At 35.0% G+C, this 20936-nt stretch overlaps 1 protein-coding gene across 2 annotated transcripts; it reads right to left on the bottom strand.

Annotated features, from left to right (window-relative positions):
* Window positions 1-1834: 1834 nt before the first annotated feature.
* Window positions 1835-20895, bottom strand: LOC138714935 (uncharacterized). Of its 2 annotated transcripts, XM_069847226.1 has the most exons (8): window positions 20673-20895; window positions 19722-19999; window positions 17000-17133; window positions 16407-16572; window positions 13795-14012; window positions 10016-10256; window positions 6950-7058; window positions 1835-5344 (listed from the first exon to the last, which is right to left on the bottom strand). In XM_069847226.1, the coding sequence occupies exons 3-8, from the start codon at window positions 17113-17115 to the stop codon at window positions 5205-5207; spliced, it is 990 nt and encodes a 329-aa protein (XP_069703327.1). In that variant the 5' UTR covers window positions 17116-17133; window positions 19722-19999; window positions 20673-20895; the 3' UTR covers window positions 1835-5204. The 2 variants fall into 2 exon arrangements, with proteins under 2 accessions (XP_069703327.1, XP_069703326.1); XM_069847225.1 differs by lacking the exon at window positions 19722-19999.
* Between the last annotated feature and the right edge of the window lie 41 nt (window positions 20896-20936).

Here is a 20936-nt window from a genome sequence, read left to right as displayed (position 1 = left end):
TATCTCATCTCTGAAACATTATCCTTGTTCATAATTGGAGATAACGAATTTGTTCTTTTAAGTGTCCCACAGCGGCAATGGAAGTCTGATATTTCCAAGTTAGCAGTCAGAACTACATTCTGTCTGTCTGTCTGTATTATATATATATATATTATATATATATATATATATATATATATATATATATATATATATATATATATATATATACACACACACATCAAGATTGTCTAAGGAACAAATGAAATTTTATAGAAAAATGCTTTGTATACCCAAATAAATCATAAACAATTGATATACATAAAGTGAGTTATTCATTTGTCTATCCATTAGAGACCATGGTAACTAGTGTTTTAGTTTGTTGACATTATTACTTTGGTATTTCTTATTTTAGTGGTTCAGATAGGATAGGTAATCAGTTTATTGGTAATAGAGGAGTTTGGTAATTTTAACAGTGTAAAACATTAAAGAACTGTTAAAACAGTGAAAATGGATGCTCAACATCATCATTTAAGCCACGATGACATGTTTAGGGCGATTGATATAATTGAAAATGGTGGAACATAAGCTGATGCAGCGAGGGCTCTCAATACTGAAAAAGACGTAATATCAAGAATGTGGAGTCGATATCACGAATTTGGCAGTCTAGAAGAACGACACCAGGTGAACTGAGAATTACAACTACTGCACAAGATAAATTTCTGTGCCTAAGAACCTTGAGAGAAAGGATTCAAACTGCTAACCTGTTAAGAAATACGGAACAGATTGCATGAAGGAGGCCTTAATGCCCATCACCTATTGAGGTGTCCAGCTATCAGACGTGGAAATCAAGAAGCTTGTGTTTTGTGGTGTCAACAACATGGATCAAAATTGATGTCATAAGATTGAAAAATTAAAACATTATTTATTGTATTTAATAGCTGACTTATCAGAAAATCAAACATGAATTGTAAAACAACATGGTGACTGTTCAGATGATCAATGGAGTCAGGTTTTCTTTCCGATGAATCACACTTTGTCTACATCCATATTCTGGAAGAATGCGCATAAGACGACGACCAGATGCAGCAGAGAGACTAAGATATATAGAAGAGGTTCACAAATTTCAACGAGGTTCTATTATGGTCTGGAGAGGAAAATGGCACATAGAAAAACAAATATTGGTCACTGATGAATACATGATATATCAATTCAAGGTCATAATTATATGTTTAAAATATTTTTTTTTTAGGGAAAAGTTCATTAACCATCCTCAGCAATATTTCTCTTCGATTGCAGTCTAAATGAGGGATGTGGATGATACTGACTTTCCTATTTGCAAGGCTTGAAATTGAATATAGAAATCTATTTTGTTAATATATTACTAACTATGGAATTAATATATCAAATAAATACATAATGGTGAATAAATTGCATTATTTTCTATGAAAATTAATGTTTGCTCATATTAGTACTCCAAAAGAATTATAGCCTATACATTCGACAATGTTTCATTTAGGACTATTTCTTATATATATATTTTAAATTGCACTTGATTCAGAGTAAGATGCCATCTTACGTGTTCAAAACATTTTTTTAATAGGTATAGTTCATTTGCATACTTCTTGGGTGACTTGTAGACAGACTTCATCCAGTAGTTCGAGAGGAAAGGCTGCACACAATTGGACGGACAAGCAGCATGTCAAAACCAATATCTCAGAGAAATTAAAAATGAGAAGATTACTAACATTACTTGTACTCTGGTTAAACAGGACCAACTGATTGAAAATGTATTAAGCACAAAAATATAGTTTTGGGAAATGGTATTCAGATGTTAATAAAAACAATGCAAACATCAGTTTCTGCACAAAGTTTAATAAGTTAGAAATTTGAAACAAACTCTCTCTCTTTCTCTTTGATGTAAATAGCTTTTAAATACAATACCAAACTTTGTCACCACAAATATATTTTAACATTTTATTCAAGACATTCAATCCATAAAATTTACTTACGAATATAAAATTGTTTAATGAACAGCAATTTGTAAATAGTCTTAATATTCATATGCTGTTTATTAGCGCATTAAAACTCATCTGTGACTCCAAATTTGTAAGTCACGTAACAGAATCTTGATTTTAAAAAATACTGTCCAAGAAAATTCAAACAAAAAATACTCGTAGTTTAGTATTCTAACATACTTTTCTTCATAATTCATATAACAGTATAATGTTAAAATATTAAGACTTTACAACAGCGGTCATCAGCACAGTGCACCCTTAGGCTAGCATCTCTGCGGATAAGAGATGCACTGGCATTTATCCATGGCTGCTGGCAGGTATGCTTACTGCCTCTCTCTTCTGCACGATGGTGCATATTACGATACATTCCTTACCCTTTACCCATTTCAGTGAGTGCTGACAACCACTACTTTACAAGGTACTGCAGGTTAATGTCCTCAATATATATCACAAAATGTTCATTTACATTAGGGATGTCCAACTACTGACCACTCAAATGCCCTGCAGTCGTACCAATATTAGGACATTTTTGTTACAACTTTTAAAAATAACCTAATGCAAATTATGAACGAAAAGTAATTTAAAATGAGAAGAAAAATTTTATAAGCTTCCGTATGTGCCATAGTGTTTCTCCATATCACAGTTTGTTTCCATAACGTAGGTATCACTGTTAATGTAAGAAATTTAATTTTTATTAGAAGAAAACACTTTAGTAATGCTGAATACGAAAGTTATGTGTATCATTTGAATAGCGTGTTCCTCTTTTTCAGTAAATGTTAGTTCCTTTCTCACACCCTCCCCGCATGTGTTTCATAAAATCTTTATGGTAAATATGATACCATTGCAATATGTATTGTTACATGTCCAGACTTTCCTCTTTGTTATCAACCATCTACAAATTGCTCAGTTATAGAGTACTTTGCTGCATGAACATTGAACAATAGTGAGAAGCCAGTATCATATTCATACACTGCAGGTGTGTTGAACTCGTTTGAGCCGCAGGCTATTTCATATATTACTAAACCTCTCGTGGACCACACATGATCTATAGACCTTGCCATTGCTAAACCTATCAATACTTTTTTAATTGGCTGAATTCTTGCTTGTTGCTGATTCGTATTTAGAGCTAATAATGCATTACTGTTTCAATGGAAATAAAACTATGTTAAAATAATACAATATAATATTATAGTGAATATACTACTCGGTTCAGAAAGTTTCTGGAATATATCTTTTTGTCCAAATGAATAATGTTATGTGGTATATTTCTGCTTTTGGTGTTGACATTATTCATAACATCCCTTCATAATCATAGTGATGGTCGTATTAACCAATTACAAGTGGGAATCACTCCCTCACCCAACCTATAGTCCAGATAGACCACCTGACCATGATCTTTTCCCCAAAATGGAAAATCCATTTCGGGATCAACGTTTTAGAAGCTTAAATAACCTGAATACAGCTGTGACTTCAAAGGAGAATTAAACAGCATCCAATAGCTACCACGAAGTTAGAAAGTAGTCATTAAACTCCAAGGGGATTATTTTGAACGATGCTAATGTAAGCAGATTGAAAAAATATATATATATATGGCAATAAAGTAACTCTCTGCACTACTTATGGAATCACTCTAAAGTTTTAATTGGTTATTTTACGACGCTTTATGAACTGCTATGTTCATCTAGCATCTGAATGAGATGAAGGTGATAATGCCAGCGAAATGAGTCCAGGGTCCAGTGCCGAAAGTTACCCAGCATTTGTTCTTAATGGATTGAGGGAAAATCCCAGAAAAAACCTCTATCAGGATTTGAACCGGCCTCCTCATTTCACGGTCAGGCACGCTAACCATGACTTCAAAGTGGTGAACACCCTAAAGTTACCATCTGATATAAAAGCTCCAATAGCACTGTCTCTTAGTATGGGAAACAATGACATATAGTCCCGCACTGTGGCATTGTGGTCTGCCTAGGACTCATGTTACAGAATGCGTACTGGTTCAAGTCCTCATGGAGGAAGAAATTTTCTCATGAAATTTTGGCCAGTGTATGGGACTGATGCCCACCCAGCATCATGATGCACTTGGAGAGCTACAATACATACAGAAATCCGGTTGCGAAAGCCAGCTATAATGCCTGGGGGGATCATCATGATACCTCCATTCTGGTTGGATGATCGTCCACCTCTGCTTTGGTATGTGGGCGTGAGACCAGCAGCCAGCTGATCAGTCTGGGCCCTTCAGGGGCTGTAGCGCCATGTATTATTATTATTATTATTATTATTATTATTATTATTATTATTATTATTATTATTATTATTATTATTATTATTATATAAGGCAACAGAACAGACGAACTTGCTAGAATGTTCTCGACAGAGAAACTAAATGTAGTTAACATGCCAGAAAACAGATGTCTTATCCGTCTGGATAGTCAATCTTAAATGTGTTGTTTCGAATAGGTGGCATGCATATCAACAATTGTTACAGCTACTTCAATAGATTGACTGGCATTTGTGTGGTAACATATGAAATTAAATTGTGGTTATAATTTTCCATGGAGGTGGGTCAGACCGCAAAATAACACGAAAAGAGCCACAGAGGCACACAAGCTGCCAGTTTGACACACTTGATATACTGTATTGTTCATTGACTGAAGTTAACATGAACCTCATTTCCACAAAAAAATTTCCACTCGTAAATTTTGTCCTCAGGTCATGAGTTGGACAGCCCTGTGTTACAGAATAATAAGATTATGTAAGATTAAGTTTCGTCTTGAAATGAAGAATCTGTGCATCTTCCAAGAACACAATAATGAAGCTTCCATTTAGATTACATTCAGAACACTTTCCAAATATATTGAAATTTCAAATATTCATTCTGCAAACCATTTACAAGTAGAAACAGCTTCTTTCCACCATATGTCCTCATTAGGTACATAATCTTCATACTTTCACTCTTGACATTATATTCGTATCATATGCTTAAATTATTTAAGATATTTTAACAATGATTGCACAAAATATTTTTAAACCCACTAAATCGATGTTAATTTTGAGCATAAAGATATTGCATATGATAATTTATGGCAAGAAATGAAAGAGAGCTTTGAAGTTATTGGCAAGGTAAAAGATGGCAATTACCCTAATCACCAATGTGAAATATGCTGCCTTTGAACTTTTGCTGGCACGAACACAGAGGCATGATATCTTCTATTCAAGGAACTCAGTCACTTCACGTAGCTCTCGTTCCCTCGCCTGCTGGTGAGCCCAGCGGTCCTCTGCAACTTTTTCGCTCACTCGCCATTTATCATGGAAAATCTGCTGCCCACATTTAGGACATTTCTTACCTCCTGCAACAAAATCCGCGTCCTTTTATAAGGAAATTTTTCAATTAATTCCTGTAGCTATATAGACTGGTCAGAAAATAGCATTACACAACCATGGAAACGAAAATAATACGATTTTGTAACTTCAGACATTGTTGACATATCCAGTCGGGAGTTCTAGTATTTAGTGTCACGTACTTTGAATTATTATATTCATTGCATGAAATGTCATATACTTTTCATGGACAAAGAGTGTTATGAGCTGATAGTGATTAATATAGTATTCTAAACTGAATATTTACTGATAATGAGACAAGAGTCCATCACTTCATTCTTTATCAATAGGTGAGCAACCATGAAATGGAAACACACCAGTTCACTATTGAAGAAAAATTTTGCGACACCTCTGTAGAAACAGTATAGTATCCAGATTTTGAAAATCTTGTGCATTACTGATGGATTTCCGAGACCACAAATGATCAGTTGATACCGATAGATAGTGTGCAATGTCAAATAAAGAAATTACAAGCCACCAAAAACAAAATATTTCGAGCAAAAATGTGACTTCTCCATAATAATGGATAACTACATAGCAATGCAGTCACAACTTGCAAGACTTACACTGGGAAGTATTGGAACTTTCGCCTTCTTATAGTCCAGATTTTGGTTTTAGTAAATTTTCTCTCTTTCTTTCAGATTACTGTTTCATGTATGAAGAAAAAAAAAAATATTTTGCAACTAGGTAGCTGAAGCAGCAATATGTTTTCTGTACTTCCAACGTGGATAAATCAATTTCACGATGTGACAAATGTCACAATTGTCAAGCAGACTATCTCTGAGACTCTGACATCACATCGTCAGTTTTCTAAAATAAAATTCTGTCTTTGTTGAGACAATACTGGTATATAATAAGCTTAATGTCAAGATTGTGTGGTTATTAAATCAGAGATTCGCAGGTTCTAAGCCAGTCCAAAGAGAAAAAAAATCTTAGCACGGCTTTTTCTGGAAAGAAAGTAAAGCTACAGTTACATCACGTGACAGAACATTGTTCCTGGATGAGAGAGCTTCAGGCTAAATTTGTCAGTTATTTTCATTCTCTCAAACTTCAGTGATCAGGTCTCTAATATTTAGGGTTGCCACCTTTGAAAGAGTGTTGGGCTGGGCAATCCCCACCATCCACAAGGAATGAAGGACAAACCGATTTTTGTTAATTAGGTCTACTTTATATCATCTCACAAGTGAAAAAAAAAATTAATATAAAATTCTATATTTCCCATCTAAACATGTTCTTAGCTGCTCTCAAAATCAGTATTGGAGGGACAGTGTTTCAAATTCGGGACAATCCTGCCAAAAGTTGGAGAGGTGGCAACTGTATTGATATTAGAATCAGGAAAATAGGAATCAGATCCTAACAATGATGTGAAAGTTCTTAAGAAAATGGGAAGACATAGATCTGGGCTCAAAGTGATATCCACAGGTGTGAAAGATCGAAGACTCTGACGCAAATTGAAAGTTATTTCTCATCCTAAATCTAGTCTAATATAACCCAATCTATTTTATCCGAAATTACAGACTGTGACTGTTTCAATGTAGTCCCTGTGTCCATGGGTGTGTCTCAAAAGCACTTACCTTGAAAAGGGGGAGTCTTCATGTAGGTAATGAGGCACTGGAGATGGAAGAGATGGCTACAATAAACTCTTTCCACATGACTGTCTGCATTTTCATTGGTTTCAGCAAGCTGTATATGAAAATTAACAGATGGTTAAGAGGTAGATGGAACTGTCACACAACTTTTCTCCAGAAAATGAAATAACCCTGCAGATTTTTCAAAGCAAATAGCTCATGTTACATGTAACCAAAAAGTGTAATACAATATTAGTGAAAAGTTCATAGTTTTCTCAGAAAAATGTTTTTCCCCAAATGTTCAACACCCTTTTATTCAGTAAGTATTGCGAGTAGGATCGTGATTTTTGTCCATACTGATAGAAAATCTAATAAAGAATCATTTATCCCTCTGAGGTATTTCAATAGTGTGGGCAGTTTTCGTGTAAATTTAATTTAAAAACCACTAATTTCAAGCCACTGAATGATGCAACCAGAATGCAACATCATAGCCAGAGAGGGAGGTGGGAGGTAGTTCACCTAGGGAGACAGACCTGAGTTCGTTGGCCTCTTACATCTGTATTACGAGAAGAAAGAGGAGCATGTTAGCAGAAATGTTGCCAGACTGCTGAAAGTTCCAATTTAATTTTCTAATTAACCCTGCATTTAATCACAAAACATAATATACAGCAGGTTTTCTATTTATTTAAGTGTACCCTATCTCCTTACAATTTCCAGGATTATTTCACTTCTACCCTGTATATATATAACTGACAGCACAGATGAGAGTGGGAAACAAAAGTTCTAAATCTTGACCTGCTTACTCTGTTACAGGATTTTATTTATGTTTTGCAGAGACAGGCACGTGCTTCAGTGACCTCACTAAGAATGCAGAAAGCAAACTTGTGATGTGCTGCTGTTTTTGTCTTTAGAGGATTTTAATTTTTCTTACAGTTAACTTTAAGTACTGAGAGTTTAGATTAGCTCCTGGCCAGAAACACGTGCATCATTCATGCTTATATGCTTGGCATAGTCTGTGTCATTATCGATCTGTAATTGATTAATAATAAGCATGCACACAATTATATTTTTATTTCAAAATGGACATTAACCTGTGTTATAGGAGTTGCATTCACATTTCCGACATCTTTTATGAAATTATTGTTATTCACATGCAAACGTTATGTAAGTTCGTCTATACTCGATAGTGTGGAGGTTATTCCTGTATATTCTATTTTTTAGGGTGTGAACAAGATGGTGATCTTCAATATTTTGTAGAAAATGGGCCAATTAAACTTAACTAGATATAAATGGCCTGTATAATTCTTGTTGTAGGTATCCTCAATATGTATTAAGTATTTTTACTAGAAAAAATTATTAAGAACCTCAGTAACTTAAACTTGTAAATTACTAAGTTTTGATTTTATATTTACCCAATTACCTATTCAACTAGGCTAATAAGAATGCACCAAAATAGCCAAAAGAGATGCATATACATTATGAATCATATTACATATCTGGAAGGGCCATAAATGGTCTGCATATTAAAGACTGTTGCTCTGCGATTTCAATAATTAATATTTCTACTAAAATGAAATATACTCCAGCTGTAAAGAATGTTGTTGTTGTTTTCTAATGCCAGGCGTTTGACAATAAAGTCATTTGACCTCTTGCAGTCCAATATTTTTCAAAGATATTATCATGACCAGCCACTGAAGCACAGATTTTGAGGTGTTCCGAATCCATTTCTTGGTTTGAGTTGCACAATGGACAGTTAGGGAACTGATATATTCCAATTCTATGCAGGTGTTTGGCCAAACAATCATGGCCTGTTGCCAATCTAAATGCAGCTACAGACGATTTTCGTGGTAAATCGGGAATTAACTGTGGATTTTGATGCAGAGAGTTCCATTTTTTCCCATGGGATTGTGTTATCAAATTTTGTTTGTTGAAGTCTAAGTATGTAGATTAATAAATCTTTTCACAGAGTAATACGTAGATTTAGTAACAGGTCGTGAAAAATGGCAAGTTGTAGCCGATTTAAGTGAACACCATATTTTAACGTTTTGGTGGCTACTTCATTCACACACAATCCCCAGAATGTCTGGAGGACCACACCTGCTGTTGGTCGACGGGTCCATTGGGAGATCTTGTTGATCACCAGCTTTCCCTCCTTAAGCCACTGGAGGACGATTTTAGTGCCATAGCAGGTCAGCACTAGGAACAGAAAAGTAGAAAGAGGAGGAAGGAAAGGGAAATGAACCCCTAGGCCTCGAATAAAGAATGTTATATGACTCTCCTGTGACACATTTTGTGTCTGGACTGCAGAAACCAATTTGCAAAATTAACTACTGCTGGCTTCCTAGTATGGTAAATCTTGAGCACAAAAGTTATTTTCTGTGTTAGGTTTCCACATGCTGACATGCCTGTATTTGTTTGTTGTGCTCAATATACATATTATTTCCTTGGAGACTGCTCTCAGCATAATCCAAATTTCTAATCTTAACATAAAAGTCGTACATAAAAATATGTTGATCTAAATTGTAACGAACACAAACAGAGGCTGTCTACCATCAGCTAATCTCTGGACCTCTATTCAGTGAACATTCATGGACTACAGTGTCCTTTAAGGTCAAGAATAGAAATAACTAATACAAACGAGAGACTCTTTTTTTTTTTTTTTGTGCAGTACATATATTTGTGAGTATTCTTCAAAGAAGGAATATTCTATTCAAAAACGTTTATTTCTGCCAGAAAGTGCTTTGATTTCCACGTAGAAAACCCGATCGTTTCACTGCATCACAGAAAACAGGACTTCAAATGGAAACACTATTTGGAAAAAAAAATTCGAAGGCTGAACAGACAGTTATTGCACTAAGTTCTCAGTTTCTGAGAGAAATATTAAGAGCAAAACTTGAAGAAATCGTTTGGATTGTCGAAATTTGAATTAACTTAAGTCATACAAAAGTTTCTGGCAGTCATTTATGGTATTAGGTAGTGCCTGTTAGCAGCACTGTGGAGAAGAGTCAAAACTTTCTCCTGATGATTCCACTATAATAAATAAATTCATACGAACATGGCAGTGCAATTCACCTTTGGATCCTTGGGAAGGCAAAGCTTCTTGCAAAGCTGACAGTTCTCTTCTGGCAGTTGCTTAACTGATGCAACCAGAAATGACACAACAGGCTGCAATGACGGCGATGGCCTGAATGGAGGCTGGTTTTTTGCTTTTGGCCTAATTGGAGATTCGATACATTGTCTTGCAATTTCTTTGCTCTGTCCAAGGAAGTAACGCTGGAAGAGTGGAGGGAAATTTGTATCAACATCCTCCAAGCTGGAAGAAAATGGTGGAGTTACTTCTCAAATAAAGAAAGTATTCACGTGCCACAAGACCCTGATTTTGAGGCATAAGTTTGTGCAGCAATAAAGAATAAACACTTTAACATAAATCATACCTTTTAAAAGTAACTTTCAACAGTTGTCTTACAATATTTTTGTCAAATGATCATTTTTTTATGTAAGGAACAAAATTAAAACCCGAGTTATTAAACAACATATTTGCTCGTTAAACATATTAATTATGCACTATATTAAGTGAAGGTTTGCAAAATATCACAGCAATGCTCTTACAGATCCTTCTGGGTAAACAGGTCTCTATCAATGGGTCACTAGACAAAATATGTGTGACAGAATCAGGAAATGAATAACGTAAGACTACTTAAGGCTGATCCACAATAAACCGGGAACAAGAACCAGAGCGAGAATGGGAAACAAAGAACGTGAACGTGAAGATTTTTTATTCACAATAAACCGAAAATGGAAATGGCTATGCGCAGCAATATGTGTGTCAATAACGATGTGTAAAGTCGATATTACGCATTCTGATGTTATCTGTGTATACTTGACCAATGACATTTTCTCATGAATACAAGCCAGCCAACATAAACACAGATTAACCAACTTCGAAATTTAAAGCATGGAATATTTAAGACTTTAATTCATGTGGTAGTCTGGTCACATATACACGTAGTATATATTGAAAGTGATCCTACTGAATTTCTGGTTAGTTACAAGCAATGAACGAACGATAAATTACGACACGGCCTTCTTGTTACAAAATATAAGACGATCAAATAGATTTGATGATCACAGAATGTATTTAGTAGGCTGTGATCGGAAACAAGAACGGTAAAGTTAAAACTTGGCCAACTCTTATGTTCCCATTCCCAGGCTCCAGCAAGCTTCTCGTTAATTGTGAATGCTCACATTTAAATACATTTATTTTCATAATTTTCTTCATTCTCATTGTCGTGTCCGTTCCTGACATACTGTGGACCAGCCTTTAAACTTCTGATAACTCAAAAACTAAAAGGCTGTGGATTGGACCTCGGCATAGCTCAATGGTGAGAGCTCTTGGTATGTAGAACCAAGGACCCGGGTTCGATCCCTGGCGCAGGAGCGAATTTTTCTCCTCTAATATTAATTGTTACCATAACAGATATATTCTGTAGAACCAACAAATAATAATCTTTACGTAGATTGATATACTGCTGCCATGTCTTGTATAAACAATAGTGATTAGCATGGGGAGTATACACTCTGACCTGTGTTATCTGTGATGTGTCCCATGAATGCAAATCTGGCTTTCAGGTAGAAGCTCCCTGTGAAGCAGGCTTGAATAATTTCAAGGGAAAAATTGTTCCAGGACCGGACCCTTGAAATTATTCAAGCCTGCTTCACAGGGAGCTTCTACCTGAAAGCCAGATTTGCATAATATATTCGTTACTGTAGGTACATTAACAGGAAACCATAATTTAAGTTACACAGAATTGTGTGCATTCAAAGTTGGGTTTCTGGCATCTTGTCAGCCCATTTGAATTATTGTGGATATAAAGAGAAGAATTGTGACAGTGTCGTGTATAGTTCCTGGGGTAGCGCAGTCGGTAGAGCATTCATGCGCTAAGTGAAGTGTCCCAAGAATGTTTACAAAGGTGAGTCATTCGTGGAAGAACATAGCCAACAGCACACATACTGGGTGTTCAGTTCAAAATGTGTCATGGCTCGCTGTATGCCGTCATGTGGCTAGCCGATGAGCCTAGAGAATTCAATCTTCCTACACTTCCGCAGAGGTGTATAACCTAAGAGGCAGAAAAGTTGCCTAGCAAGTACGGCGTTCATTCTGAAGAGTACGTACCAATACGTACGGTAATGCCGGTAGTGGCAGGAATGTGAACTGTTTGGAAATACGTACTGTCGGGAAAAGGGGGAGAGGGTTAAGACGATTATTTACGTATTTGTTGACATTAACTTCGACGGTCAACATGGACACGGAGCATTTGATTTGTGTTGTGGAATGTTACCGTACGCAACCGATGATAACAAATACCCTGCGTACGACTTGCCGGCGCAAAACACAGTTCGAAAGAGGTTATGGTAGTACACAGACCGTACAGACCGCCATCTGTTGCTACGACGTTCAAGTTATACCGTACACGTTCTCAAGTTCAGATTGAAGAACGCCTTAAATAATAGGCAACTTCTCTAACATATAAACTGAAACTCGCTTCAAATCGGTGACCCAACAACAGTGACGTCATGACACACTTTGAAATGAACACCCAGTATAGCTTCACTATCACGCAGCTACCTTCATTAACCTCTAGAGTGAGACGATAACTACTAGTAATTAGATTCAAGGTATGTTGTCCTACCCGACTTGCAGTTGTCTAGACTCTAGAGCTGTCATACATGTACATCAGTTGCCACACCTATGAATCAAATATCACTCTGAGATGGCGATTTCTCGGAGCTGTGATTTTGGAACTATAGTCGGAACCAGTGACAAATCTATCACAGCGACAAAATCACAGGTCTTCAAATCACACGCCATCACTACTTTGTACATGCTGAAACCATTTTTTCTGATAAAATTTCACATCGTCAGTTATACTGCCTACTTTTAATTTTTTGCGGATATCCACATTTTTTTGATGATCCAATCTCGTGAGCCGAAATTTTTATATACATAAAGTCGTGTTGTTTAGAGTAAAACGTGCACTTCTCAGATGAATAATTCATTCATACATAATGCGAGACAAAAAGTACAGTAATTCAGGGAAAAAAGTTGTACACCAACAGACAGGCAACATTATTAAGCAGCATCACAAACTGGTACCTTTTCTATAGTTTGTATAATGAGGGAGTGAAATGAAAATAACTGATTTCGAGTCGATCACTAATTTTTGTTATTTTCATCAAAAGGGTTCAAGTAGAGTACCATTATTTTGCATCTCTGTGATTTTTCCTCTTGTGCATTAGGATGTAGACACTTTCTTATTGCATTTGACCTACACACTAGACGACTAGAGGTACACACAGTGGGACTCCCCTTGATGTGGGGTCAGCATGATGCCGGACCTCCATCTGACAACATATATAGTACATCACATAGACAATTGACAAACATCCGAATTTTAATCTTAGCGAAAAATTGAGGTTGAATGTTGCATGCTATAAACCTTCCTTCCATATGAAGCCATGCTACAATCTCCAATCACCCCTTGGCTTTCAACCCGTGAATTTCGAATCTAATGGCATGCAGGGTAACTATTATCTTATTGGATAAAATGACTTATAAATATTGAAAACAATCATAATCCATTCAATACTTTAAAAGAAAATACTGCAATTAACACAGAACAACAGCATGACAAAAGCCTGTTCCTGGTGATTGAATTTATATTTCTGTCACATCTCGAATTAAACTTTTTGCAGAATCATAACTTTTCCCTACATTTTCTATAACCAAAAAATGAAATAAAATAAAAATTTACAAAACATTCCTTTCTGCAGTATACAAATATTTTACTTACCTTATCGAATGTTCTGGATAATTGTCGGGTACAAGAATTCTCGTCTTAAAGTAATAGCCTCCTTGTGAAATTTTTAGATTTAGAGACGATGTTTTCTGTTTCAATTTCAATTCATCTGTCTCGGAGAGGTTCTTTTTTATGGTAGCAATCTCATTGTAGCAGCAGGACAAAGGATTCTCGTCAATAAAATTACGAATGAATTTGAGCACAGGAAGAACCTAAAGACAAAGCAACATAATACAATTCTGATACTAGTGGCAATTTTCATTATTAAACATGTAACAAATGATTTCAGTTTAGATAATAAACAGAAGAGCAGTAATTTAAGAAAAATATTAACGTACAAAAAGCGAATTCTAAAAATCCTCTATGATTTTTGGTAAGGGTTGTGATTTCCCCTCCTCCAGCATTATTACACATTATATTTTCATTTTCGACAGAATGAACACAATTTATTACATTAAAAAACATTTCAGGAAGTTACAATGTATCCCAGCAGCTAAAGACGACAACATTCTAAATCTAAGTGTATACAAAAATTACACTACAGTAAGTACTAGAGGTAGCCATTCTCACTGACAGTCAATTAATAAAGGAGTATAACAAGGTTTTTGTCTATCTCCCTTGTTACTTACAATTTACATAACTGCCTTAACAAAGAATGAAAACGAAGACATCATGAAAGCACTTACATTAATATAAATGTCAAGCTGGATATACTGCTATGTGCAGAATATAACACTCCTTGCAGACTCGAAGGTTGGTTTACAATATTCTGTTTATGAGCTCCAACTTTTGGCAGAGAAATATAAAATAAACATTTAAGCATCTAAATCAAAAGTTATAGCATTTAAAGGAAATGAAACCATGTGCAGCAAAATACTAAATAAACAATTTCATCTCTCACCTGGAAAGCAGCAACTTTGGCTATCAGCAGGCTTGTTATGGAGACAGCATAGGATCAGTTATTTGAAAAACTACAAACTATTAATGTAAAATATTATTAAATATAAGCTGTTAAAATGTCGTTCAGACACCCAAATTAAGAAAAGGGGATTCTGAAATTGTTTGCCTTCTTGTTTCAAACATTTTTGGCACTTACTTAGCGACATATCATTAGCTGTAATTCCCTTTGACAAATTAATGCGATGTTTTTCTGACTGCTATTTTTTAATTCTTTGATGGTATGTGGATTTTTTTATACTTTAGCTTTTAAAAGGAATTTCCTTTCTTAATTTACGTGGCTAAATGAAGTTTTAAATGCTTATATTTAACAATATGTTATATTAGCAGTTTGTGATTTGTTGAATCACCTATAATGCAGTGTCTCCATAATCAGCATGTAGGAATCCACTCGCCAATAGCCAAAGTTGCTGCTTTCCGGTTAAGAGATAATTTGTTCTCCCTGTATATCCATATGATGAAACTATTGAATAGGTACTGTATAGGCCTATACTACTTATTTGACGTAAGTGTACTGATGGCAGGAATGCAAAGTAATGATTTTAATATTGATATTAATATATCGACATTGTGCTGTTTGTTCTATGGTTAACATGCGTAATAGATTTTAATAAAGTTTCGACTCCAATTACATATACATAGCTTCTTGCCCCTCAATGTCTCTTAGTCGGCCTGGATGGAGCAGTCGGCAGAGTGCTGGCCTTCTGTGCCCAGGGTTGCGGGTTCGATCCCGGCCCAGGTCGATAGCATTTAAATGAGGCATTTAAATGCGACAGGCTCATGTCAGTAGATTTACTGGTATGTAAAAGAACTCCTGCGGAACAAAATTCTGGCACTCCGGCGATGCTGATATAGCTTCTGCAGTTGCGAGCATCGTTAAATAAAACAATTTAAAATTTACAATGACCCTTGTGTATCTACACAAGGATATAAAACAAAGAATGGTACCTTTACTCCTAAACAGTACAGATATATCGGAATACTTATACATTTAAATATTTAGGCTATTATAAATAGGGCCAGGATTTATATGCAAAGGCAGAGGTCTGAAATATGCATAATAAAATAAGAAATATGCAAAAACATACAAAATCCTATTTTTGTTGGGTTTATTATCTTTCTAAAATCACAATGTGATTGTAAATGATATGTCAGGTAGGCCCCCCAGGTATACATATTTCTTTATTTGACATTAAGGTTCAATATGTACGCTTTAGTGAAAGTTTAAATGAAGGTAATACAGTAGTAGCAAAAGGGCGGAAACAATTGGATTGTCTATAATAATTCTATTTGAGGTGTAAGTAGTCTAATAAGAATAAGCAAATGTTAATGTAAGTGATAGTCTTGGTGGTCAGTACTGAATACAGAAAGGTGAAGGCTGCCATTATTTGGAAATGGGTTGATAGCAATAAATATCATATCATATAATTTAATATTGTTTTCCATTGTGCATGTGTTATCTGACAGTTTTCAAGATAAATATAAACAGAAACAGCGAGATTGCACCAAACGTTGTGTGAATCAAGGAAACACTGCAACAGAGACTCTGGAAAATGTTCAATAAGTGTTCCGTGAGCAATTTCTGGGTTAGACCTAAGTGTTTCAGAGGCATACGAGGTTCAAAGCCAGGCGAACATTGGTATACATACCTGTGGTTTACCTAGAATTTTCTTAGCTTCTTGTTCACAGACATTAGTCAAACCATCAAGCAGCTTGTCCGATAAAGTTTTGCTCTTTAGTTCAATAAGAAGTGGTGATGAAGGATAGTCGCTTGGAAACTGAATGCAAACTATAATGTGCTTAAATGTTGTTCGCCTATATAAAAAGAGAATTTTTTTACTATTAATTGTTTCTAATGGCATACAACAAATGAGGTAACTACTTCCTAGATTTTAACAATATCCAGCAAGTAAATATTTCATCAGAATTAGGCTTTTGGATATTTCACCATGACCTAGAACTTGACAGTTCTAACATTTTGGAACTACATACAGGTCTACTAGTCTGTTGGGCTCGTTACACCAGGCTCAGTCATCCGGATTAGACTAGCATAATGAGCCCAACAGAGCAACCTTTCTGGTATTACCTATTTGCCTTGATGGTGGAACCTGTATGAAGTTCCAAAATGTGGAAATGTGAAGTTCCAAGATACGATGGAATACCCAAAAGCATAATACTGATCACAGTCACCGTGAAAGCCTAAAAACTCATACAGAGTAAATATTTAACTGCTTCAACCAACCTTATTTCAACTCGGACCATAGTTTGCACACAAGAGACAAGTTTGCTGCCAGTGATGACATGTTGGCAGAGTTTTCTGACTTCTTGAAGCTCATCATCAATAAGTCCCATCGACATACACCAAGTATTTTAGATCTATCAAGAAAATGCACATTAATGTAGCTCGCAACAAGAGATGAGAGAATTTCCCAATACTTCACATCAAGTCAAAAACATTATTGACGACAAACAACATGGTTTCGTTACTGGTAGATCAACTTCATCCAATTTAGTATGGTTTTGTGATTATGTCACTGAAAATATGGACATGGGTAATCCAGTTAATGTAATCTACACAGACTTCAAAAAAGCATGATACTGTTGATCACTATATATTGTTAAAGAAGCTTGCCAAATACGGGATTAGTAATTCTCTTATAAATCTATTTAGAAGTTACCTATTAAACCGCAAACAGTTCGTTGTCTTCAACAAATGTCGATCTGAAGAATTTACAGCGACATCGGGGGTCCCTCAAGGATCAAATCTGGGTCCACTTTTATTTTTATTATTTATAAATGACCTACCGAACTCGATATCAAACTCACTATGTTTAATGTATGCTGATGATGTCAAAATTATTAAATCTTGTCCTACAGCTAATGACTGTCACTTGCTTCAGAGAGATCTAAATGAGTTATACAAGTGGTCACTGAAGAATAAACTGTATTTCAACTTAAATAAATGTCATTATATGATATATACTAGGAAAAAAACTTATTTTACTTACAGATACTCAATGGGTGGGGAATTCCTGGAAATGACTGACAAGGTAAAAGATTTAGGCATAGTATTCACTTATAATATGGATTTTTCCAGCCATATACTTGAACTTGTGTCTCAGTCACTTAAACTTCTAGGATTTATCTATAGACATACCACAAAATTCTCCTCTCCAGATAGTTTAAAAATTCTACTTTTTTCACTAGTTAGATCAAAACTTGAATATTGCAGTACTGTGTGGATCCCCTATCAAATTAAATATATTAACAAAATTGAGAGTGTTCAAAAAAGATTCATCAGATTTTTGTTTCTTAAATCATTTGGTTTACTATCCCTCCTGGAATAATGAAAGTAGTATCTCGTACTCATCTCTTTTGTCTCTCTTTAATTTTGAAAGTTTGCAACACAGAAGAAATAATATTGATATAAAATGCCTCCATAATTTATTAACAAGTTCTGTAAATAGTCATCTACTGTCCAGGATAGCAATACATGTACCAAGAGAGAACTGTAGGACCAGTAAAACATTTAATTTAAACTATGCTAGGACATGTTATTATAAGTACTCTCCACTTCTTAGAATATGTTCCTTCTATAATAAACTGAGCAATATTGACATCTTTCAGGATAGAACCACACTCTTGAGAGAAATAAATACCAGTAGCATTCAAAACACTCCATAAGTATTTTACTAATAAATAGGTCTTAACTGGTTTGCATATTGTATATTTGGTCTTCCTTCTTAAATTATTTCCTATCAATTATCATTACGAACTCGCTCCTAATTCTGACTTAACGTAGGTCTAGCCCCTCATCAGTTGTATTACTGTTACTAATATGTGACTAGTTATTTGCATTTCATGTTTTCTTCATACTGTAAATACTTTTGTTTTTGTTAACCGAGATTTACATGTAATATTTGCTTAATATCTTTTGTTTAGTATTGGATTGTAACTGTTTAAATTTAATACCATTATTATGTATGTACCATTATTATGTACTGTATTACTACTGTTATTTTCATTTTATCTACTCTGTAATTACATTGTTGAGTGGATTAAATAGAATCAATATAAAATAATTATGTTGACCCTTTATCCTTTTCTTTTTATCCCCTTTACAAGCCATGAAAGATTATGGAGGCAGAGCTCCATGTTTGTACCATCTCGGCACTAGCCTGATATAGTGTCGTCGACACTATGCTCTGACCGCCCTTTACTTCCAGGACAACCTGGTACCCAATTTGACAGAGGCTGAGTGGACCCCAGAGCCATTCTGACGAGAAAATCCCACCATCACCATGGATTGAACCCGGGACCTTCCAGTCTAATTCTTTATTCTAAAATAATTAAAATATGTGTAATGAATCTAAATCTATGTCATGCAGAAATAATCTCCTGTAAAATTATGGGAAGAAAACTTGAAAATTGTCGCATATAGGCCTAATAATGGTATTGTTGTATGAGTTTCATATACGACCACTGCTTTTTCTGGCTGAAGACGTCAGTTCTGGCACCTTTTTGTTGCATTTTTCATCATGTGTAGCTCTACTGATGAATTGTATATAGACCTACTGTAAATTGGATGGTAATATGTATAGCTCAACTGATGAATTGTTTATGATTATAAATTGAATTAATCTACTTGATATTAATTGCACAAATTTGTATAGCTTAATGAAAGTATGCTACTTTATATTGTATATATTTGTATAGTTTTGGCCGATGAATTGTATATGCTTTAAATTGAATAGTAATCTATATAGCTCTACTGATAAATTGTTTGTGTTTGTAATTTGAAGTAGTTTGCATGATATGTATTATCAATTTTTGTATATCACAACTGGTTGAATTGTTTATGCCTTAAATTTAATTAAATTGTTTTGTATTATAATATAGCTCAACTTATGAATGATCGTTTGCGTTTGTAAATTTAATAATCTGATTGGCTATGTATTGTATACTTTTAGTAGAGCTATCGATGTAGCTCAGTTGGCAGACTCGCTGGGCTGCTGATCCGGAGTTGCGTTCGGGCTTGGGTTGGATCCCCCTTTGGACTTTGGTTTCTTCGGAGGTTTTCCCCAGCCGTGGGACTGAAGCCGGATGGTCTATGGCGAGTCCTTGGCATCAACCCCTTTGATTTGATTATCTGGTTGGGTTTTTCCGAGGTTTCCCCCACCGAAAAGGCAAATGCCGGGTAATATTTTGGCGAAACCTCGGACCTCATCTCATCTCACTACATCTCGCCAAAATGTAAAAAAATTGTACAAAATTGTAAAAATTGTAGAAAATTACTAAATTGTAAAACTATAAAAATTTGTAAAAATTGTAATTGTAATATTGTAAAATGTTGACATGTTCCAAATCTTAAAGCTTCATTGCTCATGTAAGATCTATGGAATAAAATGAATGAATGAATGAATGAAAAATGTGTCAATAATTAGGTTAACGTAATTTTTCTTTGAACTCCGCCTAGGCCATGAAAGTCTTAAAAAGTTTGATGAAAAGTAGGTTAAAACGACAAAACTACCGTGCACTCAACAGTAATCATCTCCCCATTTGCTTTATATTCTACACAAATTCCACCACCTTTTTCTCCAGAAGAAAAGCACTGTAGTACTACACTAAGTCTTCTAACCAGTCCTCAATATTGAGAATTCATTGTCATTCCACTATAATAAACCTCATCCATGTAACTCAACATGCCTGTGCCTGTCAATAACAATCACAGGAAATCTAAGTTCCCACATACACAAATTTCAGAACACAATGCCAGTGTGTTGAATACCAATACAAAATCTAACCTCAATATAGTTATAGTGCTTCCATAACAAAACCATATATTCAAGTTACATTAAGTAATCATTAATCTTTTAAAATTGCAAAGGAAGCATGTAATAACAAAAATGATTTACCTTTTGTAATTCAAATCATTTGCCAAATATATGTAATAAATGGGTGTACTAAATAAACGTATGCATATATTTATTGTATAAACAATGGCAATAAATCCAAATATAGTATTTCAAACTTTTTTCAAAAAAACACCTAATTTAACATACAAAATAACACCTTTATTCTTTGCCTTCACAAAACAGGTCTCCTCTCCCCACAGTTCAGTATGACCACATTATGAAATTAAACTTATTGACATTTCGTAAATTGGTAGAACTGCTATT

This window comes from Periplaneta americana, chromosome 15, assembly GCF_040183065.1.
Source record: "Periplaneta americana isolate PAMFEO1 chromosome 15, P.americana_PAMFEO1_priV1, whole genome shotgun sequence".
NCBI classification, from domain to species: Eukaryota; Metazoa; Arthropoda; class Insecta; order Blattodea; family Blattidae; genus Periplaneta; species Periplaneta americana.
The sequence above is the reverse complement of the archived record's forward strand: the minus strand, read 5'-3'. Positions and strand labels throughout refer to the sequence as shown.